General features: G+C 35.4%; 3 protein-coding genes across 11 annotated transcripts; 1 reads left to right on the top strand and 2 right to left on the bottom strand.

The window, feature by feature from the left end:
* Positions 1-98: 98 nt before the first annotated feature.
* borcs5 (BLOC-1 related complex subunit 5) lies at positions 99-2,456 on the bottom strand. Its single transcript, XM_026238749.1, has 5 exons — positions 2,210-2,456; positions 1,946-2,035; positions 1,593-1,736; positions 766-923; positions 99-691 (listed from the first exon to the last, which is right to left on the bottom strand). The coding sequence occupies exons 2-5, from the start codon at positions 2,001-2,003 to the stop codon at positions 464-466; spliced, it is 588 nt and encodes a 195-aa protein (XP_026094534.1). The 5' UTR covers positions 2,004-2,035; positions 2,210-2,456; the 3' UTR covers positions 99-463.
* A 1,055-nt stretch (positions 2,457-3,511) lies between these two features.
* Positions 3,512-14,385, top strand: LOC113066738 (aryl hydrocarbon receptor nuclear translocator-like protein 1). 6 transcript variants are annotated; one of them, XM_026238744.1, is made up of 19 exons: positions 3,512-3,648; positions 7,384-7,440; positions 7,549-7,696; positions 8,130-8,150; positions 8,260-8,298; positions 8,391-8,423; positions 8,533-8,690; positions 8,803-8,882; positions 8,970-9,062; positions 9,147-9,264; positions 9,352-9,501; positions 10,447-10,690; positions 10,955-11,061; positions 11,191-11,341; positions 12,222-12,310; positions 12,386-12,494; positions 12,583-12,676; positions 13,498-13,591; positions 13,675-14,385. In XM_026238744.1, exons 3-19 carry the CDS (start codon positions 7,557-7,559, stop codon positions 13,830-13,832), a joined length of 1,878 nt encoding a protein of 625 aa, XP_026094529.1. In that variant the 5' UTR covers positions 3,512-3,648; positions 7,384-7,440; positions 7,549-7,556; the 3' UTR covers positions 13,833-14,385. The 6 variants fall into 6 exon arrangements, with proteins under 6 accessions (XP_026094529.1, XP_026094528.1, XP_026094527.1 ...); XM_026238743.1 differs by having other exon boundaries at positions 10,444-10,690; XM_026238742.1 differs by having other exon boundaries at positions 9,352-9,519.
* On the bottom strand, positions 9,651-27,110 carry LOC113066739 (BTB/POZ domain-containing protein 10-like). Of its 4 annotated transcripts, XM_026238748.1 has the most exons (10): positions 26,951-27,110; positions 26,282-26,462; positions 25,624-25,761; positions 20,133-20,335; positions 19,170-19,404; positions 18,960-19,062; positions 17,270-17,390; positions 16,730-16,927; positions 16,474-16,584; positions 15,275-16,146 (listed from the first exon to the last, which is right to left on the bottom strand). In XM_026238748.1, the coding sequence occupies exons 3-10, from the start codon at positions 25,710-25,712 to the stop codon at positions 15,833-15,835; spliced, it is 1,374 nt and encodes a 457-aa protein (XP_026094533.1). In that variant the 5' UTR covers positions 25,713-25,761; positions 26,282-26,462; positions 26,951-27,110; the 3' UTR covers positions 15,275-15,832. The 4 variants fall into 4 exon arrangements, with proteins under 4 accessions (XP_026094531.1, XP_026094533.1, XP_026094532.1 ...); XM_026238746.1 differs by lacking the exons at positions 25,624-25,761; positions 26,282-26,462; positions 26,951-27,110 and adding exons at positions 9,651-9,672; positions 23,324-23,610 and having other exon boundaries at positions 15,811-16,146; XM_026238747.1 differs by lacking the exon at positions 26,282-26,462.
* Between the last annotated feature and the right edge of the window lie 876 nt (positions 27,111-27,986).

Raw genomic sequence — 27,986 nt, 5'->3', positions numbered from 1 at the left:
TGAAAAGTATAAAATTATCAAACCTAATCACATAACAATGCTATAAAAAAATTTATTTCCTCCAATAGTATAATCATAAATAAATCATGAGAAGACAGTGTATGTATAAAGGATTTAATGCCAACAACTTTAATAGCATCATATGCATTAATGACTTCACGTTTTAAATTACAGAGGCAGAATTATATGTTGTCATGCCCTTTAAAAGCACTCAATTAAGCCTTTTAAGTAAATATATACACATGCCTTTACCATTTTGGTATTATAGTTTTTCCATTTAGTACCATGTAACCTGTTCTATGCCAAATAACACCTGATCCAGGCACGCAATAAGCCTTTCAAAGTACAGTAAAGTGAGAAGTTTCATAGGTAACAACCAGACATGACCTGAGGTAGGTCTCTATAAAGCAAAAGTCAATAAGTGAACACACTATGAACTCTATTTTCCAGATGTTGCCAGACTCTATTTGATTTCTCCATCAGGTTTCATGCTGAAGGGCTCCAGGCGCTCGCTCTCGGGCAGAAGGTTGTTGAGACGCTCCATCAATGGTATCGTCTGGTCAATGCCCATCTGGATGCGTCTCAGGATCATTGACATTTCATTGACCTTCTGGATCTGCTCGGCGTACTTGGCATATCGCTTTTGCCTTTCCTGCATTATGCTGAATAATGCCTCCACTGACAGATCCATCTGACAAAAAACAGGTTAGCATTCACAGCTGGCTTGTCGGAACAGAAAAATTCATTAGAAATTAAGGCAAATACCTCTTTGATCCTCTTGACCAGAGCATTCTGGTCAAAGGCAACAGCTTCCGCACATTGGTGTAGATGATCCTGATACCGGACACACAGCTGCAGCACCTGTGCCGAATCCAGCTTTTCTAAGCAGACAGTGCTGGGGGAGGTTTGCCCACTAAGAACACCTGAGAGATGACACATTGTGATTCATATCATTATGAACTTATTGATAACAAGAGTCCACATTTTATTATTCGTTTTATATCAGATTTTTTAAATTATGATTCTATGGAAGTGTATTTTACTACAAAATAAAGGTAATTGCAACTTTTTCTCTTTTTTTTCCACAGAATTTTCCACAGCATATTTATATCTCACAAAAAAAATAAATTAATACAAATCTGAATTTGTGAAATAAACACAGAATTGCAAGATATAAACTCGCAACCGGGAGGGAAAAGTTAGAATTGTAAGATGAGCAAATTTAAAATTGCAAGATGTAAACTCAGGATTCGGAGGCGGAAAAAGTAGGTATTACGTAATGTAAACTCACAATGCAAAGAAAAAGTCAAAATTGTGAAACTGACATTTAAAAAGATGAGAATTTGTTTCATAGCAGCAATTTATTGGATGGGATGTGCACTACAAATAATGCGTTAAGTGAAGTTTTGTTAGAGCATTAACTGAAAACACCATAGACTAAAAGATTGATTTCAGGATTATCGGTGTCGGTTCATCTAAATGAAGATCGGTTAAAATTATGTATTTTTTATTTTTTAACCCAGATCCATTATAAACCATTTATTAACCTACAAAACCTAAACGAATAGATAGGCATTTGGACCGCTACTTACCTTTGAGAAGAGGCTGAAAGGTGGGAATTTCCTGTAGCTTTATTACATCTGGATCATTATGGATATTCCGTGATGACTGAGTTCCTTGGGCAACAACTACTATGTCATCCATTTTAGCTCTATGCTTGGCTGGAGAGGGAACAACTGAAACAACGAGACAGAACTTGCTAACAAACATGGTAGAATATATACAACACAAGTAACACCTCCATTGTAACAGATATATGTCTATAATAAAAAATTTAAAACGTTTATTTGATGCTGATGTCGATTCCATGAGGAACATATTTAATATCAAGAATAAACATAGCATGAGCAAGCAAGAATCGCGTTCCTAATATAATGTTGAATACCTGAAGCGCTGAAGTCTGAATGTTTATGTTCAGCATCTCCACTCTGTTCAGCACCCATGATGCACTCAGTCTATGCATTCAACACAAGCGCTGAAGCCAAACAAATGACACATTATAATTTAGATATCATAACATATATACATTTTGTATGACATTCTACATTATAAAACAAAGATTATACATCTAATAAATAGGTACGATACAAATCTGGTTCTTGAAATTTGATGAAATACACGCGCATAACCACGGAATCCTTAACTTTACCTCAATGTTATTTTCAGCTGTTTAAATGGGGCGATTTCATTCGTCTGGTTGTTTAGTTGAATGAACCGCTTGCTAAAGTTTTACATAGTAGCTTACGTAATTCAAAGACGTTGCGAGATGTTAAACCACAATATTGGTTGCGGATAACCTTCGCAAATTATATTTATTAGCAAATACGGTTACAATCATTACAGGAACAAATGAAACATCCGGTCTGACTGCATGTGACGCGTGGTGATGACGTCACGGGTTTGTTTACATGTGACATTCGGGCCAGTTTTATGAGATTTTATCGTTTCCTTTATATTTTTAATTTACAACTAAAAAAAAATGTACACTCTATATTAAGAAACAGAGAGAGATAGAGAGGAAACAGAAAATAAATTAAGAAAAATAGTAACAAAAAATGAATTAAGTGTGTTTTAGATCACACATATTTTAGTGTATATAAAAAAAGTATATTTAATCTATACACAAAGTATATATATATATACAAATTGTGTCCACTGTATATAATGGAGTATCGGTCTATTCAACTTTTTTTTAAAGGAGAGAGAGAGAGAGAGGCACAGGTTTATTATAATTATTCATTCTAAAACGGTGATTCAAACTGTTCATCTTCTACGTTTAATAAATGGTACATTTTGAATCAGATATTTGTCTGCGTACATTTAATTTGTTTATTTTGAATATTCCTGTGGTGTGAACTGCATGAATTATACATTTAAAAGAGCCAGCCTTGTACCTTAAAAAGTACCTTCGGTTTTGGGTAGTAATTTTAAACTTATGAATGTGTACATTTAGTTAAACAGACAAATGTTTATAAACAATACTATTATGAATATTGTAATGATGTTCTATATTCCATATATGGAAGAAAAACAGCATTTTTTCTTCTTCTATAGTTTTATCTGTTTATTTATTCAGTTTGATATTGTCTCCACTACCACTGTCCCTCCCTTTGTTTGTTTTTTTCGACAGGATATGTTATAAACATATTCATATTCCAATTGTTAACGTAATTCCTAAAAAAAAAATAATAATAACTCAGCATCTTTCTCAAATAAATTAAAAGCAAATTATTTTCCAAAAATCTCATCCGTTTCTCAAAGGGGCAAGTACAATAGACACAACATGCGATTGAGAACCACCCCTTACTGAGATCATCAGCCATGTCGATGACTCGCAAGAAACCCTATTTGATTGGCCACTCCTTGTGTCAATCGTTCCTCCGTGAGATGTAACCGCTATTCTGACTGGCCACAACAAGTGCACCTTTTTATCCAGAGAACCTATTGGTGGAAAATATAGGTTAGTGGTACGACAGTCACACGAAGGAAAGAAAAGTAGGTCAGAGACTGATTCCGTTTATGTCACAGTTCCTCACGGACCGAGCGTCAAATAACCGAGACGAACTGTGATGTTAAGCTATTCCTCCGGTAAGTGAGACGATTTGACGTTTTACCATTAGGTCTAAGTATCGCGTATTGCTTGTCGATGTATTATCTGCGTTTTTTGACCGCGCGCATATTGATATCAGTAGGAGGGGCGTCGGTGACATTTCTCAGGTTGAATACCTTAACACCAATGCAGCTGCCACCACAACAAAAACATAATGTAGTGATTTAGTTAGAAAGTTAGAAGTCATAGCAGAGTGTAGCCACAAACCCACACCCAACATCGATGTGAAGCTAATGGTCTGCGTCCCCTTTAAGATGGTGTACTTGAGACTCTTTTGTGGATGGTCAGTCACTTCAAAAGGTAACGTTTCGTACGTTTACATTAAGATAAATCGAATGTGTACGCCTTCTAAATTGGGGCTGGGTCTAAAATCCTTTCTGACCTGTTTACCTAGACAGGATTTTCTGGGAGGACCCATAGGCTCTTTCGAGTGATGCTTTCTAGGTAACGTTAGGCAGCTCACTATGGTTTGCGTCAGGGCTACAGTGGCGTCATTGTGCTTCCGATTGCGGTTTCTCTATGTCCGTTTGTTGCCATTTTAAAGAGAGTGTTTTCAGATAATAGATTAAGGGCGTAAGGTTAGTCACCATTCAGATGTGCCTTTTAAAACCAGAATGCGCCTGAGGACTGTATGGTGCCCAAATTCCATATCTGACATTTTAAACATAGAATAGCTAAGATTATTCTGTATTACTAGGCAACGATACAAATCCAAGCAAATTTGTGACACTGACCAGAAGTCACTTTTGCAAAAGGTCAGATGTTCTTGCTTTCACCGAAGTACACAATGTTCTTTGCATCATTCTTAGATCATGCTGGATATTATGACGAAAATTTCAGCTCATCTTTTGACTTATTTTTTATGATGACAATATGATGAGAAACTTTAAATTAAAAGCCAAATGCATTCATTACAAAAAGAAAAAAAGAAAAGAAAAAAAAAAAACACTTTATATGCAAGACAGGGCTAGCTGTCATATTTTTACTTTAGTGAATTTCTTAGCATGGATTTATATATCAAAGGGAAAATCAGTATAAGGCATAAACCTTAAACTCTGGACCACAAAAGCATTTGAACGTTTCTTCCATGTAAAAAGAATACAGTTCATTTAACATATGTTGCCCATTTGTGAGAACATGCCCCAGTAGTGCAGCTTATTTTGGCACACTTTATTATTAATACAGTGCAACAGATATTAATTTATTTTAATTATGAATATTTATAATAAATTAAATTAATTTACAATTTATTTGATTTAAATTTCTGTTTTTTTAATTATCTAAATGTGAAATTCATTTATTTTGGATCATTATTAAAAAAATGTTTTATTAAATTTAATTGTTAACAGAGTATTAATAAATAATTGTTGTTGTTAATACAATATTAATAAATGTTTAATATTTAAGATTCTAATATTGAAAAATTTAATTATTACATATTAATTACCATTGAACACCAAATAGCACCTACTGAATGTAAAACATTTGAAATGCATGTGACAACTTGGTCCAGCTTTGCATTTGTGAAAAATATTATACCTTTAAGGACAGTCTGCTTTCAGTCATGACAAGTCTAACAAGTTAGGGGAAAGTACGTCTTCCATATTGTAAGATGGGTGTGTGGTGTTCATTTAAAGTAACAGCATTCCTACAGTACAGCATCAAGCCCTCATCATTAGGGCGTTCATCTGCACTTACTTCCAGAATTAATTGTTTTTCCTTTAACCACATCTGGGCTTTCTTCCGTTCATCCACGTGTAATGTTTCTCCTGAATTTGTCTGTAACAACTTGAAGGGGGCTCTTAATTATAATGAGTAATACAGGTATAATATTTAAATGTGACATTGTAATCCAGTTGCCATGGAGGGAGGTTTAATTTGCATATTTGGCTTTCACCATACTGAAATCGTCTTGAATTCAAATAAACTGAGATGACCTACTTTGATATATTTTGCTTGACGCTTTCTTCCTCTTTTTTTTTTTTTTCTTTATCTTTGGCAGTCAGTTTAGTCTAGCCCACGCATTCAAGAATAGATCATTTGGAGATGGGTGGTGAAGTTCACCGATTCCTTTGTGTGTATGTGAGTGTTTGTGGGTGTATGGGAGATGTTTTCTTTTTTAATTTTTTGGTAGAAATGAAGGAAGCTTAAGTTACCCATTTACTTGAAGGAATAGTTCACCCAAAAAAGAAAATACTGTCATCATTTGTTTCAGTCCAAACCTTTTTGACTTTCTGTTTTTTGTGGAATATATCAGTGATTTTTTTTCTCTCAATACCTCCTTGGCTGCTGTTAAATTTTATTGATCTTTTATGTACTACTATTTAAACGTCTTTTATTGGCAGTTTATTCAATGTTTGTTTTAACCATTTATTTAAAAACCGTATTTAAAAAATGTACTGTTTTAAGCAGTGAATGGCCTATATCAAAATAACATTTTTACCAAATTTTTCAGAGAGGGTAATTTTTTCACAACTTGTTCCATATGATGCGATTGCTGTATATAGATCCAGCCAGGTTCCAGGTGATCCATCCAGGTTTAGGACACTTCATGGCACAGAATCTGCCCTCCTTAAGTTTAAGGTTGCCCTTTTTTAACAATTTTATTGGCAGTTGACCCTGGATATTTAAAGGATAGATCTTTTTCAGCTTGTGTTGGTAATTTGTGTTCTGCATTGGTTAAATTAAACAGTGGTGTGCCACAGGGTTCTATTCTTGGACCTATTTTATTTTCATCACATTTGTGCCTATTGGCCTAATTTTTTTATAAATTCAATATTTTCTTTAATGCAAATGCAATATTTGATCTGTACACTGATGATGCCCAGCTATATATCCCAATTGATCCATCCTCCAGTTTATCTTCATCCTTTGATGCACTTGTAGGTGAGGCTTAGGTCAGGTTACACAAGTGATTTTCTTCATCTTAATACCAAAAAGTCTAATTGTGTTGTCTTTGGACCACCTTCTGCCACTAAGGAAATTATAAGCAGGCTGTGTTATAAGATCAATTTAAGAATTTGTGTGTTGTCGTGGATTCCGCTTTGGCTCTTGATACACAGGTCATTAGCGTTGTCAAGGCTGGGTTCTCCCAACTCCGAATGATTTCTAAATTGAAACCAATTCTCTCCTTTAAAGACCTGGAAGCTGTCATTCATGCATTTGTATCATCACACATTGATTACTGTAATTCTTTATATATTCTCTGGGTCAATTATCCCGGGCTTCTGAATTATACAAAGAAGAGAGAGAGCGTGTAACCCAGTTGCCTGTAAAATTTAGGTTTGAGTTAAAGATTCTGTTGTTGGAAAGCACTTTGATTAATGGCATTTATTTTAAACATGCTATAGGAACAAAATTTGTATTGTATTGTACAATGAAATCCAATGGGGTCCATTTGGTCAAAATTGGTTTACAGACAAAATTAAGACAGCTTTTTTCTATCATAGTGGATGTCGAATGCAAAATTCACTTTTACATGGTGTTTGCATATAGCCACCTTACAATGATAAAAATTTGTTCTCTTAATCCCCCCAAAACCTAAAATGTCTCAGTTATCAAGCTGTTTTCATTTTCTCAGGCCACGCAATGTCTATATAACCTTTATAATGTCTCATAACCTCAAACACAATGTCAATGTGAAACTGAACTGTAGAGTTTGTTGTCAATGGAAACCCGTTTGGTTATGAATGCAGATTTATTTTTGTCCACAGGAACTTGTCACAGGTGGAAGGAAATTCATTGAACAGCTGCTAGACTGAATCTGTGTGGTGAGCATCTTGTATTCTCTATACACACATTGTTTTAATGTAGCATATTATAGCCATTTTAAAGAATTGTTTTGTTAATTTTTTTTTTTTGCCCATGTTGCTCTTAAGATGATCTAATGGCAGACCAAAGAATGGACATCTCTTCCACAATGAATGAGTTCATGTCCCAGAGTTCTGCAGATCTCATCAGCAGTTCCATTGGCACTACGGGCATGGACTACAACCGCAAGAGGAAGGGCAGCACCACCGAATACCAGTGCGTGAGCTCCTTATACTATAGTGTACACAGCATTTTCCCTTTCGGTTTTCGGCCAAGTCCATCCAGAATTTTCCATTGCACCCCTAGTGTTTTTTTATTATTTACTTGCAAGTTAGACAATTAAAAAAAAAAAAAAAATGTCATTTTATGTATTGTAATATAATAACAATTTTAATGTTGTCAGATGAAAAGTGGCATGTTTGCAGGTCACGCGTCTATTTCTTTCTCCAAAATATCTGAAACACAATGTTTTCTTCACTTATTATCTTATACTAATATTCTTTAACTAATACATAAATTATGCTTTTGTTATTCATGTTAATTATTTATGTCTGTTTATAATTATATTATTTATAATCATTTAAAATAAGACATTTCTGTTTGAAATATTTTAATTGACCATGTGTATATTTCATGTTTTGTTTTACAGGATTGATGGCTTTTCGTTTGAGTGAGTAGAAATGTTTCCTAATATATTTCACAAATTTCCCCTTCTAATAAGATCACTGAAAATATTTATTTTATTTACATCGCTGTGGTTTTTCTTTTGATTTTCACAGTGATAGTATGGACATAGATAAAGATAAGGCAATGGGAAGGTAAATTAATGTGAATTACATGCTGTTAACTTTAAATACCAAAAGAGATTGATAAATGAATGATTAATAAATAAATATTTTTTTAAATCCAGGGATGAGCACCAGGGCCGGATTAAAAACGCCAGGTAAGGTGCAGATTAGACTTTTCTCTGCTTCAGAGGTTACATACAGTATATATTATAATGTAAGAGAGCTGTGTTGCTTGTATGTTTTCAGCTGTTGTTTATTTTTTAGGGAGGCTCACAGTCAGATAGAGAAGAGACGCAGGGATAAAATGAACAGCTTTATAGATGAGTTGGCTTCGCTAGTCCCCACTTGTAATGCCATGTCTCGCAAGTTGGACAAACTTACTGTACTGCGCATGGCCGTCCAACACATGAAAACATTACGAGGTGAGAGCTTTCTACCACAGAACCGGCCAGAATACATCATTATGAGTCGAAAACCAAACTTTTTCCACATTGATTTATGCTTGGCTCTTCTCTTTCTCTCTTTTTCTTGTAGGGGCCAGCAACCCATACACAGAAGCCAACTATAAGCCAGCATTCTTGTCGGATGATGAATTAAAGCACTTGATTTTAAGGGTGGGTTTAAAATATCAACTGGAAGATGTATCGTGTGGAAAACTTTTAGGATTTGTTTGAAAACACTTCTTCCCTCTTTCTCCGCAGGCTGCCGATGGCTTCCTCTTTGTAGTTGGCTGCGATCGTGGAAAGATTCTCTTCGTTTCGGAGTCTGTTTATAAAATTCTCAATTACACTCAGGTATATTTTCTCGACTGTGATCTCCATGCTTTGATACAGGAAAGTTTTTTTACTTTAATGCCAACTGTTGTTTTGAACCTTCAGAATGATCTGATTGGCCAGAGTTTGTTCGACTACTTGCATCCAAAAGACATTGCCAAAGTGAAAGAGCAGCTGTCGTCCTCAGACACGGCTCCACGGGAACGACTCATCGATGCCAAAAGTAAAAATTGTTTTAATACGTGTTAGCAGTCATTTTACTCCCATTTTAGCATAAGGCACTTGGACTGATGTTGGGTTCTCTCTGAAGCTGGTCTACCAGTGAAGACAGACATCACTCCCGGCCCCTCCAGACTGTGTTCAGGGGCCCGACGGTCTTTCTTTTGTAGAATGAAATGCAACCGTCCATCTGTCAAGATGGAGGACAAGGACTTCCCCTCAACTTGCTCCAAAAAGAAAGGTATCAGCAGCTTTGCAGGTAGTTTGCACGGGTTAAAAGACTTCTGAATAGAGAGAAAAAAAGTAGAAAAAACTAGATATTTTAAATAAATGAAAAAGGGTATAAAATGATTAATTGTTTGTTTGTGTACGTGTCTATATCTGTGTGGGTGTGTGTGTGTGTGTGTGTGTGCGCCTATATATATATATATATATATATATATATATATATATATATATATATATATAAGCAAAAAATCTTATATATGTCTATATCTTATATATATCTAATCTATAAATAAAAATGTTTGATTTTTTTATTATATTATATAAAAAGTAAATATTTACAAATTATTTATTTTTCAAATGTTCTATAATTTTATATATATATATATATATATATATATATATATATATATATATATCTAATTATAGAACATTTGAAAAATAAATAATTGTAAATATTTACTTTTTATATAATATAATAAAAAATCATATATTATAATTATTTAATATTTAAAAAAACTATATATATATATATATATATATATATATATATATATATATATATATATATATATATATATATATATATAACATTTGAAAAATAAATAATTTGTAAATATTTACTTTATATATAATATAATAAAAAATCATATATTATAATTATTTAATATTTAAAAAAACTATATATATATATATATATATATATATATATATATATATATATATATATATATATATATATATATATATATATATATATATATATATATATATATATATATATATATAAACTTTTAAAATAAAATTTAAATATAAGTATTTCTTAAAAATTATTAGTTATAAATGAATCAGTAGATACATTTATATCGAATATTTGCTGTTTTTCCATGATTTTGTGTTCTCAAATGGATGTTTTGCTTCAGAAGGCTGATGGATAAATCTCTCCCTCTCTCTACAGCAGATCGCAAGAGTTTCTGTACCATCCATAGCACTGGCTACCTAAAAAGCTGGCCGCCCACCAAGATGGGTTTGGACGAGGATAACGAACCTGATAATGAGGGCTGCAACCTCAGCTGTCTAGTGGCCATTGGTCGCCTACATCCGCACATCATCCCCCAGCCCATGAACTGCGACATCCGCGTTAAACCCACAGAATACGTCTCCCGCCACGCGATCGATGGCAAGTTTGTTTTCGTCGACCAGAGGTGAGAAGGTGCTTTTAGATCCATCTGGCATTATCCAGTTCCCGAATGTTTTCTAGATCTTTCATATTACATCATAAGTTTTTATTAGTGGCTCAAAAGGCCACTAATAATGTCTGGGGTGAGCAGATCTGATTACTCGCTAAAATGAGATTTTAATTGTCAGGGACCTCAAGGGTCTACAAGTATTGATTTCAGTTCATGTCGGTGTATTAGCATCTCATTTAATCCATTAGTTTATCACCGCAATTCATTGTTTCCATTTAGGGCGACAGCCATCCTGGCGTACTTGCCCCAGGAGCTTCTAGGAACGTCATTTTATGAGTATTTTCACCAGGATGATATCGGTCACCTCGCCGAGTGCCACAGACAAGGTTTCTGTTTTATTGGCTTGATCACCTAATTCTTACCATTTGTAAATGAGAGTTTAAAAAGTGCTTGACTCTTATAATGCCAGTCAATATCACGTTTGTAATAAATGATAATTTGGTGTTTTATTTCAGTGTTACAGATGAGAGAAAAGATTCATACGAACTGTTATAAATTCAAGATTAAAGACGGCTCTTTCATCACTCTGAGGAGCCGCTGGTTCAGCTTCATGAACCCCTGGACCAAAGAGGTGGAATATATAGTCTCCACAAACACTGTGGTTTCGTAAGTGTCACATCATATTATATTTGTGAATGTTTGCTTTTTGAATCAGGCTGAGGAAACCACCACAGGCACAATGACGTAATTCATGATCTAATAAATGTGCCTTTCATACACTACTTAAAAACTCAAAACTAAGCACATTTACTTGTTTTAAAAAAAAAGGCCTTTTAAAGCACCATTTATGAAGACAGTATGAAGATAAAAATGTTTTCGAAAGAACATTTATTTATAAATAAAATATTATAAAACATGATTGTGAGTATTATTAATATAAATATAACAATAGTTATACAAACAATCCAATGTATATTAAATAATATACTATAATATATAATATCTTTATTATACAAATAGTAGAAATATTAATAGAAATACACACATTAATAATCCATTTATATGTATGTGTATGTTTTAATCAGTTTATTGTAATACATTATTATTAATAATAATATTACAAATACTATTATTTAATACAACATTTTTAATATACTATTATTTATTTATTATCACTATTAATTATAGAGAATATTTTTATTATAGTAAATAGATTATAATAAGAAATTGAATAATATACAAATTTATTAAAGTGTTATGTAATAGTATTAGTAAAATAATAAATTTTTATTTATACTATTAATACTATATTTTGTAAATGATGTGTATTAATAATGATGATGGTGATGATTATATTATTTTTCTTTATTAAACTGTTTTAAGTTTTATATAAAACATGTTTATTATTATTATTAACAATAAGAGAATAAGTTCAGATCCTGCCAGTTTTTTACTCTGCAGTGTCTCTGGTGTTTTTAGATTAATTCCATTCTAATGCAGAGTGAGATGCTGATGATGCTGATTGTGTGGAATGGGGTTGTTTCAGGGGCAGTATGCTGGAAGGAGCAGACCCTAGTTATTCCCAGTCAGCCTCGTCCCCTCAAAGCATGGACAGCGTTTTTACATCAGGAGACGGTGAGAACGCTTTCCAGCTGACAAGTTTCTCTTATAGATCTCTTTTTTACATTTATCTGTGTATGTTTCGGACAGGTGGGGGGAAACGTCCTCTTCAGACGGTTCCTGGTATTCCAGGAGGGACTAGAGCGGGAGCTGGCAAGATTGGACGCATGATAGCCGAGGAAGTGATGGAGATTCAGAGGTACATGCAGCATACAGCAAATTAAGGTTGCACTGCAACATTGTTCACAAAAATGATATGTGATTCTATAATGATGTCCTGCCCCCAGGATCCGAGGCTCCTCCCCTTCTAGCTGTGGCTCCAGTCCTTTAAATATCACGGCCACGCCCCCACCAGACACCTGCTCTCCAGGGGGAAAGAAGGTGAGACTCTTTGACCACATTTACACCTACAGTTAAAAAAAGAAAACTTGCTGAAAATGTATCCTCAGGCTATCCGAGATGCAGATGCAGTTTTGTTTATCAAAACATATTTGGAGAAATTTATCATTACATCACTGGTTTAACAGTGAATCCTTTGCAGTGAATGGGTGCCATCAGAATGAGAGTCCAAACAGCTGATAGAAACATCACACAATAATACACAAACCATAAATTAATGTCTTGTGAAGTGAAAAGCTGTGTCTGTAGAAAATCCATTGAGGTTTCTCATCTTGGCAAAAATACCAGTCATTAATCCAAAATGAACACAGAAATTAGCAGCAAATTTACATTTTTCCTTTTGGGCAAAACACTCCAGGTGCACTCCAGGGTAAGATTTAACTTCTTTTTTTTTTTTTTTGCATAGATTTCCAGAACAGAAATCTGAACATTGGATAAAGCCAGGTTCAGAATTATTCAAAATTTTGAAATACTGTCAACAGTTTTCATGTTTTTAGAAATAAAATGTTTTATGTATAAAATATGGCAACAAACCCCCCTGTAAAATCCTCCTGAATAAAACTGTAATGTTTGGCATAAGCAAGTGCTTTTAAAGGATGTTTTCTCAAAATTTACAGATCCGAATAGATAACGTGCAATGAAATAAACATTTAAACATGTATTTTTTTAATTTCTTCTTTAATTGCTCTGAAACAGTTTGATATGGAAAAAAACTAATGGCCTAAAATTTATAATGTATGATGCATGAAACATGATTCTTTTACATTATAGTTTTGTTGTTCTGTAACATTTTCATCTTTTAGATTCAAAATGGTGGAACTCCAGATCTGCCTTCAGCAGGAATCGTGCCTGGACCCGATTCGATAGGATACCCTTATTCAAATAACTCCTTAATGAGTGAGTACACTGAATCAATCTCACGCAAGTGAATCGCGTGTGGTGTTCTCTAGCAAGTGCACTAAATGTATCTCCGCCTGCAGGTGACAACTCCCATCTCAGTATTGACATCATGGAAGAGCCCGGATCCAGCAGCCCCAGTAACGACGAGGCAGCCATGGCCGTCATCATGAGCCTTCTAGAAGCTGACGCTGGCCTCGGCGGTCCTGTGGATTTCAGCGACCTTCCCTGGCCTTTGTGAAACCACAGCGGACTCCCATCAGGATGCTCTTCAGGTCCAAGCCTAAACAGGTCTAACTGAAGGTCACCGCAGCTGCTCGGCACAGCAGAGTCTCCTGGACAGGAAGTGCACCGCAGAGGTGTGCGGAGGCTAACATGCTGTGGCCATTACACACAGCACCTCCTACTCAAAGCACACTGAACGGTTGAGCTGCATACTTCTTTCCAACCGCCTCCTGCTGAAAGGAGATCTGTGCATTTCCCATGATTACTCCTGACCTGCCTGGTTCGCTGTAAATATGGACCTGGATTATTCCTGTGGTTCCCGTCAGCAAACATGGATATCTTTCTATACATATATAAATAAAAATCATTTTGTTTGTGTTTTAATGTTTTTACACTACAAAGGTTGTTGAAATGTTAAATATTCTATATGCAGATTGTAACTAATATTGTAATAATAATGTAAGATTTCTTCATGCAAGATATATATGGTAAAAGTGTAACGTATCAGCAGTGGATATTTTTAAAATAAAAAACTTGTCTTTAACATTTACGGATCCCCCCCACACCCCGATTTTTTTGCACTTTGCTGCTATTTATTAACATATGATTTGTTCTTATCTTGATAAATAATAGATATGCTGGCTGCCACAGATTATCAGTCTTTTGGAGAATTGCTAGAGATAATTCCTCATAGAGCTCTGCTCATGGCTGCTTCAGCTGAGGTCTCTTTTCCTGGCTTTTGATTGGTCCGTGGCTGAGATATTTTTGTTCTATGTTGCCATCCAGTGGTAAAATCTGTGGAAATTAAATATGTTTTCAGAGAAAGGAGACTATAGTTTGACAGTTGAGATATTAAAAATCATTTAGGACCATTGTGAATTATTTTGAAAGCCAATATCATTTTATTATCTTAATTCTAACAATTTAATTAGCGTGACAAAAAGTTAGATGGGATTTTTTTTTAAAGGGGAGTATCAAATTAGATTTTTGAGCACCAAATCAGCATATTAGAATGATTTCTGAAGGATCATGCAGCACTCATGACTGGAATAATGATGCTGAAAATTCAGGTTTTCCATCACAGAAATTAAATTAAATTTTAAAGTAGATTATAGTAAGAATTTTTAACTTTGTAGTTTTTAATCAAAGAAATGCAGCTTTGAAGACTAGAAAAGACTTTTTAAAAAACATAAAAAAAACATCCCAATTTTTTGAATTGTAATGTATATAGATGTTTATGTATATGTTTTCAGGCATATCACAAAATAATTTAAATTTTAACAATTTTTGCATTGTGACATTTTCATGACGATACAATGGTAACAGAAAATGTTCTTAATTGTTTAAACAAAAATGCGTATTAAAAATAGTCAACTTTTATCCAAAATTCTATTTTTGTTTTTAGGAGAAATTAAAATAATTTCAATATTTAGAACCAAATCTAATAAACCAAGCATGCTGATTTGATCGTGTTTATTAAAATAACATTTCTCAAGTGGTACACAAGCCTCTCTTGATGCCCCTCACTGCAGCTACAAATAACATCAAAATGAAAAGTACGGTAAAATAACGTGACATCATTTCAGTACTCATTCATAGGCCATGCATCACAGTGAAGCTCCGCAGGTGCTCCGTTACGCCCCGTCCACGTCAAAACCAGAAGAGATTCTCACTTCATCACGTGATCTCACTCGCTCGCAGGGGGCTCCAGTGGGTTGTGCTCCTTTTTATTGCTAAGTTAAACAGCACCACAACATAGTACAGTCACTTCAGATACTAATCAAAGGAGTGATTATCAACTTTGAGTGTCTAATAAAAAAAAAACTCCTTTGGTTGAGTTCCATGTGGGAAAGAAAGGCAAAGTGTCCATAGGTCATGTGCTGCCTCAGCGATCGTCTTTGACACTCTTAAGGCAGGAGAGGACTTGAAAGGCAATGTGGTCTTGGCAGCAGGACTTGGCTGGCCTCTCTCTGCAGTGCTCCAGTGGTGACGAGTGTGTGTGTGTGTGTGTTTGAGTCAAATGGCTGGGGATGAGGCATCGGGATCAGGGTCATACTGGTGGCTGGGCTGGGGGAGGCTGGGGAGGATGTCTAGTTCGTCCACCTGAGGCCCGGGGTGCATCTCCACCAGCTGGTCATGAGGGATGTCCGCGGCAGCTGCGGCCAGGTTGGTGATCGACTTGCTTTTCACGCACTGGAAGTCCACGTGTCGGCTTTTGCCTTCCTCTTTCTCCCATGACATACGGATGAAGGGCCGCTGGACATAGTTGTAAATGACCTCAGGACGTCCACCAGGTCGCTTCTTTACTTTCTCTTTGTAGGTTGGGTAACCTAGGGACAAACATAGGCACAGCATTAGCAAGAATGCAAATTAAAGGGATAGTTAACATTATCTAAAAAAAAATGATCTAATTATGTACCCTCATGTTGTTCAAAACCTGTAAGTTTTTATTGTATGTGGAATATAATGGAAGATATTTTGAAGAATGTTGGTAACCAAACATTTTGATTCCCATTTACACACTGTGGAAGTCAATGGAAACCGAAACTTTCTGGTTACCAACATTATTTAGAATATTTCTATTATGAAACATTTTATGGTTGATTAGCAGCCAATTGAAAGCCATCTTATCCACATCCTGTTACACAGTCTCTTACCTTCAATGCCTAATCGTATTTTCTTCAGTCCTCTCTCCTTCAGAACCGACTTGGCCACGTCTCGGTTTTCAATATATTTGAAGAAGCGGTATAGTTTTGTGCTGTATATGACTGTGTGACACAAACACAAAACCATTATGACCTTGATTCATACTACTACATTCCATACAAACCTACAATGATCTTTGATACATCCAGACTTTTCTAGCTAAAAACTAAAATCTTGCTTATGTTAGTGTGTAAACAGTAAACTGACTCTGTGAGTATTCCTCTCCCATCTGCGGTGGATACTCCTCATCCCAGTCCACCACATCGTCGTCAGTCAGCACCACCACGTGACACTCCCTCTCTCCGCTCTGAGCGCTGGCCACCATCAGGGGCAGCACCATCTCCTCCAGATAGCACTCGAACTGCCGCCGGGCACCATCATTAGACAGCTCATGCATGAGTGCACCTGCAGTCGACATGTTCCAGAGAGTTATTCAAATCAGCTCATTATGATTCAACAGCTGACTCACTGATTCTATCCAGCCATAGAATGACATATACGCTACTTTAAATTGAAAAAAGCAATTAGAACGTAAACCGGTCATGCTAACAGCATCCAGTGACCCATATCTGGCAATCACATCCGATACGCCACTGACCTACTTCTGCTCTCTCGCATCTACCGTCCTCAGACTTCCAAAACGCGCGGAATACCATCCAGTTCCGCCGTTGGCTTGACAATCAGACCATTTTCCGACACAAAAAGACAAATGCGTTTAGTGCACTTGTCATGTTGATGAATACTCACTGAGGTCTCTGCACTTGATGGTGCTGCAGTCGAAGGCGATGCAAAGGTAGTCACATGCCTCTCTCAGCTCCGGGATGGATATCCCATCAGGGCAACGGATTATCCCCGATTTGTAGTAATCCTGCCGGTTAAAAGGGAGACGCAGAGGAAAAACAAACAGGCAGCCATTACTGAAGCAGCACTTACTCCAAAGAGAAGCAAATGGCTCCGATGCCAGAAAGACACACGCACACACACCCCCTGCTTTTCCCACTCTTCACACACACTGATCCATTTATAGCCAGCCAAACGCTGAAAGAGCTGAACATACGGACAGCACGAAGATGCTCAACAAAACACTTCACACACACACAAAAAAAAGAGAAAGCTGTTATTTCTGTAGTGCTGTCCTGATTATTCCACTGGGCTGAGCCTCACGCTAGAAGCTTAACCCTTTCAATGTCAAAGAGACAGGCTTGTAACGAATGCCAAAGTTGTCCAAATAGTTGATAAATGTTAAAATAATTGTAGGCCTACATACAAAAATACAGTTTTATTTACGATCATTTTTATAATTACAAATGATAAAAAAGTATCAATACATTATTCATAAATTGCATTTTAAAACACCATGAATGCAATCTTTCAGATGCACTAAAATCTTGAAAATTTCATGAAAATAGCATTATGTGGGGAAATGGCAGCAAAGCAAAAACATACGTTCAAAGTATTTGCAATATTACATCTTTGAATTGATCTACTTTAAAAGAATTGCAACTACAATTATTTAAACACAGCTTTTTCAACTAATTTTGTTCATCTTCACCAAAAATGATCAGATGGATCATACATATATGATCCCCAACTCAATCCCAGCAGCTGAGTCATCTTCAAGAACCACTCACTATTCTATAATTCTATTCTTAAAAAAAATCGAACTACCTTTCTAATCTTTTTGTATTCGATTTTCTTTTCATTTATTATGCGATTGCGTGTGCGTGTATAAACACCTCTAACACTAGTTTGCTCTACTCTTTTTTTTTTATTCTATCCGTCTTGTTTTTATTTATTACGTGTACTGTGTTAACCTAACTGAGACTTGTTATAGTCCTTATATACATCATTGCTGTTTTTGTTGTTTTTGATTGCTTCCACTGTCCTCATTTGTAAGTCGCTTAAGATAAAAGCTCCTGTTAAATTAATAAAATGTAAAAAAAAAAAAAATTATATATATATATATATATATATATATATATGATCCATCTGATCATTTGTGGTGAAGATGAACAAATTATTCTAAAGACAATGACAAAAATGTGTAAATTGGTACATTCATACCCTAAAAGTCCTGAAACTTTATCCAAAGCATTAATCATCCAGGATCAGAACAATCCATTTTATTAAATTTTAATTGATTTCAAGGTGAGTAAAGCCATAAAACAGTAACAAAAATACTAAACATGCTGGCACTGACTCTGAAGATAAAAAAAGGAAACCAAAGAAGCCAGACAGCAGGGAAAACTTTCTGCAGAGTTGCCATTTTTATATGCGAAATACATCTGCAGTGAGTTTTAATAAAACAGACGCTTTGTGCTGAAGTCATGTGAATTTTGATACTGCAGTCTAATCCGGCACTTAATCAATATACAGTACACAAGGCTAAAGAGATATTCAAAACCTCAATAAAGCTTTTAAAGCATAGTGCACTCACCAAAATGGCTCTGAACACGGTGGAGCTGATTCCCTCAGCAACCTCATACTCTCCCTTTTCATTAGGACGCGTGAAGTTGTGTTCCCGTCCAGATCCGAACATCCTTCAAGACAAACCCACCAGTTATTTATTACAACACTGACACAATATGACAAAGCGAATGATTGTTTTGAATCAATAATGAGCAGAGGTGACCGAGGTTTATCCCACCTGCCGAGCATGGTGTTGGGTTGGGCAGTGAAGATAGATGGGTCGACCACAAAACGTGTGTGGTCTACAATCAGAGTGATTCTTTCGGCAGTCCTCAGACTGCGAGCGCCCTCCTTAACATTTTCACACATGTAGATCATGTCGGAGCTGTGGGTTTTACTTTGAGGGCTGCCATAGAACAGGCTGGAGGTGCATGCTTTCTGAGGCCTGGGACTCGTGGAGCGCGACGAGCAGTCTGAGGAATCAACATGGGAGTTAGACAGGAGTCAAACAACACAAGTGAAGCGTTCCAGTACTGACTTGAGCATCAATAAAGATGAAAGCCATCAGTGTACATAAATGGTTATTCAATAAACTCATTTTAGTGACAGTTGGTAAAGACCCTCAAGATTAAATAAAAAAAAAATTAAAAAAAAATTACATTTTATGTAGACTACTGTTGAAAAAAAATGATATTTTTGAAAGATATGAATTTTTATTCAGCAACGCTGCATTCAATTTAACAAATGCATTTCATTTAAATAATTTAGAACTTTCTGTTCTTCAAAGAATCTTAAAAAAAAATTATCAGTTTCAACAACAAAAAATTAACTGTAATAATAACTTTTACGTGAGCAGCAAATCATCATATCGGAATGATTTATAAAGGATAGTGACTCTAAAGACTGGAGTAATGATGCTGAAAATGCAGCTTTGCCATGACCGAGATAAACTGCATTCAGAAACACACATAATTGTTATTTTAAAATATTTCACTTTATTGTTTTGATCAAGTAAATGCAGCCTTTATGAGCACAAGGTACTTTTTTCAAAACCATTAAAAACGATCTGACTGACCACATTAACAGTCTACAAAAAATGTAGTAGTAGGTAGTAAATGAATGTTAAATAATAATATAAATACAACTAATGAATATGTGAGATTTTTTTTTAAATGGTACAGAAGAACATCCCAAGGCTCACCGCTGAGGTGCTGGCGTATGGGTGAGGTGACGTTCCTGATGCAGGGGGTCAGCTGTCCTTCGCCTCTGTCGTGTGAAGAATCCCTAGAGCGATCCCCAGAGCGCCGTCTCTCCCTGGGGTGGTCCAGGGGTCCTCCTCCGCTGGCTCCGTGCAGGCTCATTTTCACCAGCTCACCTTCCAGCTGAGCTCCACGCGGCTGACCACTGCCGGGAAAAGCCAACACACAGTCAGACACACACGTGAACATTCGACTGGGGAGGGAGGGCTTGTTCGAGCGCATCTCCGCAACGTGATGCATACAATAAACTTGGATGAACTCCGGGCCCTAAAAGAGATGCTGAGTGCAGGAAGTGTGATGACAGCAAAGTGCGATTTCTCACTGTTCCCTGAAAACCTGCTGCTTGAAACAAAAGGACAGCAGCGCAGGTTCACTTCCAGCGAAGCCTCATCTGTCAACAAACCACTGCATTGACCCGTGTAATCACAGATGATTCATTCCCGTTAGTATTTCTTTTATTCACCTCACGAGCTGTGCTTTTATTGAGTTTTCATTTTAACCCAATTCTTTTAAAGTGACGGCCTATATAAAAAATTCAGTACTTCCTATAATTTCATTTAGAAACCCAGGACAAAAAAAAAAACTAAAGAATCTAATAATAAAAATTCACAAAACTAGCCCTGGTCTCTCCTATCATTATTATAAGTACCAAACTGTTAGTTTTAGATTTAATTAACTATAACAACCCTTATAGTAATAATAATAAATATATAAAGCTATTAAACACTAATGAATCTTTTATAAACCCAGACATCATTTAAAGCCTCCAGACTGCCTATGCCCAGACTAGGTGCTGTTCATGTTTTCTTGCATTAATACTCATTGCCCTGGAGGCTGAAACAGGATCATTACAAGACAGACGACCTTGAAGCAAGGAGACTGGAGTGCAGTACAGACTAAAGCAGAAAACACAGTTAAAAAGACAGTCTTTGTGGTCTTTGAACAGAGCCGATATGACTCTTTCTTCCCTTGCACTGAAGAAACATAAAGGGTCCATCGAAGCATGCACGAGCAGAATATTCTGTTTGAATAAATGATGAATAGGCTGGAAATAGGGGCTGTTTTATCCCGGCGAAAGTGCTGCCTAATATGGACCCCTCGATTTATTCCGACTCTCATAACTGCACCAGCCAAAAGCTTTGTGACCCCATTAACCAACCAGAGCGTGACCAGAGCCCACGGCACTGCCATACTCAACAGCAGCTACAAGTTCAATAAGTTCTGCTGCATCTGTTTTGCTGTGAGTTTTCCCACTGATGCAGAACAAACATTCAACAATCAATAGCCTAGTTTCTCACTGATAAATCAATCAAATTCAGTCTGTTTTATTACGCAATTTAAAGTGTGGTCACATCAGACTTTGAGCATGCATATATAATTTTTAATCATGAACCTGAAACACTGCAAACCAAAAGTTTTTCGGGAATTTCCACATCGGAGTTAACCAATATTTAACGTCGCACAGCAAATCCTAAAACTTCTTTGTGAGTAGATGTGTTTCCATGAATATGAACAGAAATAGACTGGAGGGAAAAGTCTGCTGTGACCTTTACAGTCGCTATCAGACATAGATCGGTCATTTTACAGATACAAACAAACACTTGACTTTTTAAACTAGAAATTTACAACAGATGGCACCAGGTGGTGGGTCTCTAAGGAGTTATTACACACCGTGTGTTAAAATAGGAAACAAAGGTATTTACTTTACACACTAAGTAATTTGTTTTGTTTGCATAATTATTGATAAGCATTTATTCTCAAATAAAAAAATAAAACAAGGCTTATGATTAACGGTTCACAAAACAAAGCATAAACAATATAATTTAATAAATTAAGTAATATAATGGTTTCAATAATATTAAGAATAACAGTCATTATTACTATTATTATTATAGTGTCAATTAAAGCATTAGAATGATAATAATTATAAAATATTAATAATACTAATATTGGAACATTATAACAATATATATAAAAAATACTCTTAAGGTTATTTCATGGTGTAAAACATAAATAAATAATTAAAATAAAAACTCAAAATACAAAGTAGTACATAAAAATAATATAACGACTGTAATAACATTAAGAATAATAGTTATTATTATTACCATAATAAACTATAAACCCTATTGTTTTTATTGCTATACTCATAATATTATTTGTGTAAAACAGAATAATTTAAATAAAACAACTCATGCTATAATCCAATGTAGTATATTTTGTGATTAGGTAAAACGATAAATGGTTAAAATAATGGTTTTGGATAATAAGTCACTTAAAATACACCAAAACCATCCATTTCAGTTGAAATAAAAATAAAAAATAAACTATGCAAACCATTGTCCTAACACTTCTCAGCAGCTTCCTCAGTCTTTCTATCTGATTGATATTTTATCTGCCAAGATCCCAGGCAGTAATGCAATGGTGAAACCTGAACTTCAGCTGCACCCTTTAAGTACCATCTGAGCAGTCTAATGATTCCCCAAGCAGCTCTGGCAGAAATTAATTCAGTACACAGGACAGGCTAACTCAGCCTCTGAGTACTGTGCCATGTGAAGATCATTTCAAAGACCCACTTCCAATCATATGCATGATTCCTATATAATTAGGAGTCAAGATCACGTTTTGCTTCTCTATTGCATCAGCCAGAAATGTGGCAGGCAGAAGTAGCCCACAACGAATTGAAATGATAGCAAGTCTGTGGTGTCTCAAGACCCTTAGGGGACAAGGGTCTTCTTGAAATGACAAGCCGATTGAAGATCTGTCCTTCTGCATGTCAATCAACACGAATATTTTTTAAGACAAAAAGACCAGCATTTTTAACTTGACTTTTGTTCCATGTAACTGTAAGGGAGCAAAATCCATTCGTGTTACTTACAGAAAAAGTAGCATCAATAATTCAGTACACTGCTGACACCACTCCTCTAATGTTAAACAGCAAGACAGCAGATATGCGTTCAAATGACGCATTCAACTCATTTCTAAACGATAGAATATTTAATTAAACAACTGCAACGGAAATAGTATCTATAAATAAAACTTAGTTCGCATTTTCCTATATCCTCCGGACTTTCTAAACCAAAAAAGGGGTATTTTTTAAGAGTTATTCACATAGTGAAGCGCGTGTACGTACCCGCCTCTCTTTAAAACAAAGCAGCAGGGCAGCAGCTGATGAATGAACGCACAAAGAACGCGCGCTGCTTCGCACAACAAGGGCTTGCCAGACGACTTAACATCCTCGGGCATTACTTTCCAACTTCAGCATAATGCGAGAAATCCGGCGTAACTTCTTGGCTGCGAACACAGCCTCCAAATGCTGCTGTTTGAGAAGAAAGGACGCCCTCAGGTAGCATAGTAACCTGACGGAGAGGCACGCGCGTGCATGAATGGCTGCTCGTTTTCTCCGACCGCTACTGTGGCACGCGGAGGCTGCATCGATGACGTAGGCCGACCCGTAAAACATCTCCTGATACTGTAGATTCTCTCATGCACGATAACACAATAGGCTGATGAAAGAGACGGCGGGATGCGAGTCATGCGGATGGAACACGAACTCAGTGAACCTCTCTGCACCTGCACGAGGTTTAAAAGCCTTATACAAGACTTCTTGGAATGACCTTCTTGTCTGAATATAGTACAAAGTTAATTGAAAGGTGAATAAAACGTGGGTGTTGTCCTTTTACCTATCGTAGACAATAAAAATGTGTGCTTGTGACGAAATAATTAAATAAAAATACAATGAAAACTGTACTTTATTCTTATTATTTTACTCTTACTTTCATTCATAAAAGCTTTTATGGCCATTGTTTCAGACTACATCCCTACAAGCTTTATTACTCAGTGGCCACAGTGCATTTAATGGATTGTACTGTTGTTTAATAGCATGCTGATAATGTTCAGCTGACGAAAATCTTTCTGAAAATAACTTTCAGTAGGCAAAAACAGTTTGTATAATTATAAATACAGTATGTTTATCTATCACAGCCTGGTTTTTATCCACTTTAAATTCAGCGTGGCTTCTAATCTACTAAGGTCTAGCTGTTTAGCACCTGCTGTACACCCGGTCACTGAACATTTGCTTGTATTGTAACAAAGGCATTTCTGCAATGCCATTGCAAATTGACATTGATAAACACTGATATCACTAAGATAACCATATCAAACAGTGCTGAACAACAAAACATTACTGGTTACAGTTAATCGCTTCTTTATGTACACCATCACAAGTTAAGTAACTTAAGTAAATGTATATACTGTAAACAACATGTAACATCTTCCAGTTATGTAATCTTCCATCATAATGCGAAGATCCCGATATAAATACATATACTACAAACTGAAACAATCAGCATGATGCACAAAAACAATATTAAGTGGACTAGGTAATGACACACATTTCATGAATTGATTCAGTTTCATTTCACATGCTCTTAATCGATTAGATTTCAATTCAATGCAGCAGTAACTTGAAGTAATCATTTTCCGTAAGGCTTTATCCGTCTCTCACATCATTCTGGAGGAATTTTGGCCCACTTTACAACGTTGCTCAGGTTTATTGAGGTTTGTGGGCATTTGTTTATGTGCATCCCTCACCACAGCATTTCAGTCAGGATGAGGTCTGGACTTTGACTGGACTGCTGCAACCCCTTGATTCTTTTCTTGAGCTGTCCTGTTGTAAATTTGCTGGTGTGCTTGGGATCATTGTCCTGTTGCATGACCCAGTTATGGTCCAACTTTAGCTTCGGATGGATGGCCTCAAATTTGACTCTAGAATGCTTTGGTATACAGAGGAGTTCATGGTCGATTCAATGACTGTGAGGTGCCCAGTTCCTGTGGCTACAAGACGAGCACAAAATCATCAGCCCTCACCAGCATGTGTGACTTTTGCTATGAGGTGCTTGTGCTGATATATTCTTTAGGTTTTCACCAAACATGACACTTTGCAATATGGTGCGCAGAAGATTCTTGGAATAGAAAATTCCATATATTAACTATATAAACATGGAAGTCGTGGCCTTATGGTTAGAGTTGGAATCATAACCCAAAGGTTGCAGGTTCGAGTCTCGTACAGGGAGGGATTAAGGGTGGGGTGAGTGAATGTAAAGCATTCTCTCCCACCTTCAATACCATGACTGAGGTGTCCTTGAGCAAAGCACCGAAACCCCAAATGCTCCCAGAGCGCCACAGCAAAAAAAAGAAAAAAAAAGAAAAAAAGAAAACTGACTGCCCACTGCTTTGGGTGTGTGTTCACTGTTGTGTGTGCACTTGGGATGGGATAAATGCAGTGCACTAATTCCGAGTATGGGTCACCATACTTGGCAACGTCACTTTCACTCTAAATAATGGATTTAGCATTTGGAGTGAACCACAATGAAGTTAACTGTAGAAGAAACATGCCTGTGACAGGGAATTTCGGTTATTATCCAGTCTTACCTTAAGTGTCTGCAGAGTCTCCTAGATGGACATGCTGTCTGTTGATCCCAATCTGAATGGCTGTCATAGGAGATGGAATGTCCTGCCATCTCAAGGAAGTTAATATAACTGGACCTTTACACCTTCAGATCTCATAATCTAACAAAGCAAAAAGAATTGAAACAATGCGTTTCATTCTATCTGTTGCCAAAATTTCCTATGATAATTTTTATTAATTTCTTCTGTCCAAAAGCATTTTTAAGTGCACATTTATTTTATTGCATCATTACAATAAAACAAAACTTGCATGAAAATTCAACTGTGGTTGGATTTAAATTTAACTATAGATAAACACATTTTGTACAATCAGAATTTGGAAACAACCCTTAAAAAAATCCTAATGGCATAAATTAAGAATCCTCTAAAATGAAACTATTTTACTGTATAAAGAGAAATTCCTACAGGACTTTTGGATATGGATTTGATTACTAGAGCCCTAACGTTACTGGATATTGCAAGTTTACAAGAACTCTACTTGTACTGGAATGTTTTTTCTTGTTGAAAATCAAAATAGGACCGCTTAATTTTATTTTTTTTACTATTCTATATAGAAATTATATATTTTTATTATCATTCTTTAAGGAAAAAAAAAATACAATTTACTAAATACTCAACTCACCATGCTGGTATAGCCTTCAGATTGCAGGAGTTGGTGCATCAGCCTATCAGTTCACATCAGAGTTGGTTCACAGTTCACATGGTGAGTTCCTTTTATAGCTCTGTGTCCATTGATGAGCCGCCTTCATTATTAGTGATGATGTCACCCTGTGCCTTGATGAAGAATGCGCGTGACATCACCTCTACAACACCACCAATAAATCACACCTTGTAACCTTAACTTTAAAACCCGCCCCAAATGTGAACTTCTGTGCATTAATTAGTGGTACAATTACCTTAGCCTTAAACTATTATAAAGCAATTAAAATATATATATGTATGTATATATATATATATATATATATATATATATATATATATATATATATATATATATATATATATATATATATATATATATATATATATATGATCCGTCTGGTTCCGATTACTAAAAAATAAATACAAATAAAATAATATGGGAGATAATGTTTATAAGTAAGTTAACGTTAACGTTAGACGTACAATTACACAATTAACGTAGTTTAACTATTTGTTGAGCTAGTAAAAAATGAAGTTTCCAAAAAGCCCTCAAAACTGACCAAGTAACGTACTCCAACCTTGGTAACCTGATTCACTAACTTATTAGTTAGCGTTAAAAATGAGGGCTAAACAAACACAAGACGCTCACCTGTCTCTGCTAAACGCTGAACTTTCTCCTCGAGCTGTACACTTGAAATTTGTGACAGAAGTTACCAGTTAGCATGATTTTACTTTAGATTGTTCTTCAACATTCACGATGAGACACACTGTTGACAGTAATGGGGGATGCTACATGGCTAACCAAGGATACAAGTTATCTAAGCCGAATCTCGCGAGAACACACGGGACGTCGCCATAGAAACCACCTTGCGTTCAATCAAACGCTGTGGGTGAACAAGCTGCTTTTAAGACAGGCTGCCATAAAAAGCCAAAAGCGCGATACAAAAATAGAATACAGCTGGTGTATTTAAATAATAATATTTAAAGTTATTATAACATAAATACAACAAAAACGAAAAAATCAGAAGTATAAATACATGTAAAACCTATGTAAGGTGCGCGATTTGAGACATTTAACACAACAGTGATTTTTAAAAATGTTTATTTTATATTGTCATCATAAATAGAAGACATTGAAAAAAAATACTTTTCTCAACTTTTTTCTTAAGAAACATTTGGTCCGACTGCCTACCCATACTTTTTTCTGGGTTCAGTTAATAGATCTAGTCTATGTTACGATCAAATGTATAAATACATAGAAGAGCTTTGAGCTCTTTCGGTTTAGCCACTAAAAAATTATGGAAACTACATAAAAATATAAATAAATTCTTTATAGAAAAGATAAATAAATATTGTTAATATAATTATTAAAGCTGAACAGAATGTCTTAACGTCCCTGAGTAATAAATCACACAAATTCTCTTTTTACGATGGATATATATATATGTATATATATATATATATATATATATATATATGTATATATATGTATATATATATATATATATATATATATATGTATATATATATACATATATATATATATATATATATATATATATATATATATGTATATATATATATATATATATATATATATATATATATATATATATATACATACATATATATATTTTAATTGCTTTATAATAGTTTAAAGAAATAGTCATTTTCTGAAATGACTA

Source organism: Carassius auratus, chromosome 50 (assembly GCF_003368295.1).
Source record: "Carassius auratus strain Wakin chromosome 50, ASM336829v1, whole genome shotgun sequence".
In the NCBI taxonomy this organism is placed as follows: Eukaryota; Metazoa; Chordata; class Actinopteri; order Cypriniformes; family Cyprinidae; genus Carassius; species Carassius auratus.
Note: the sequence above shows the minus strand (reverse complement) of the source record. Positions and strands in the feature narration are given on the sequence as shown.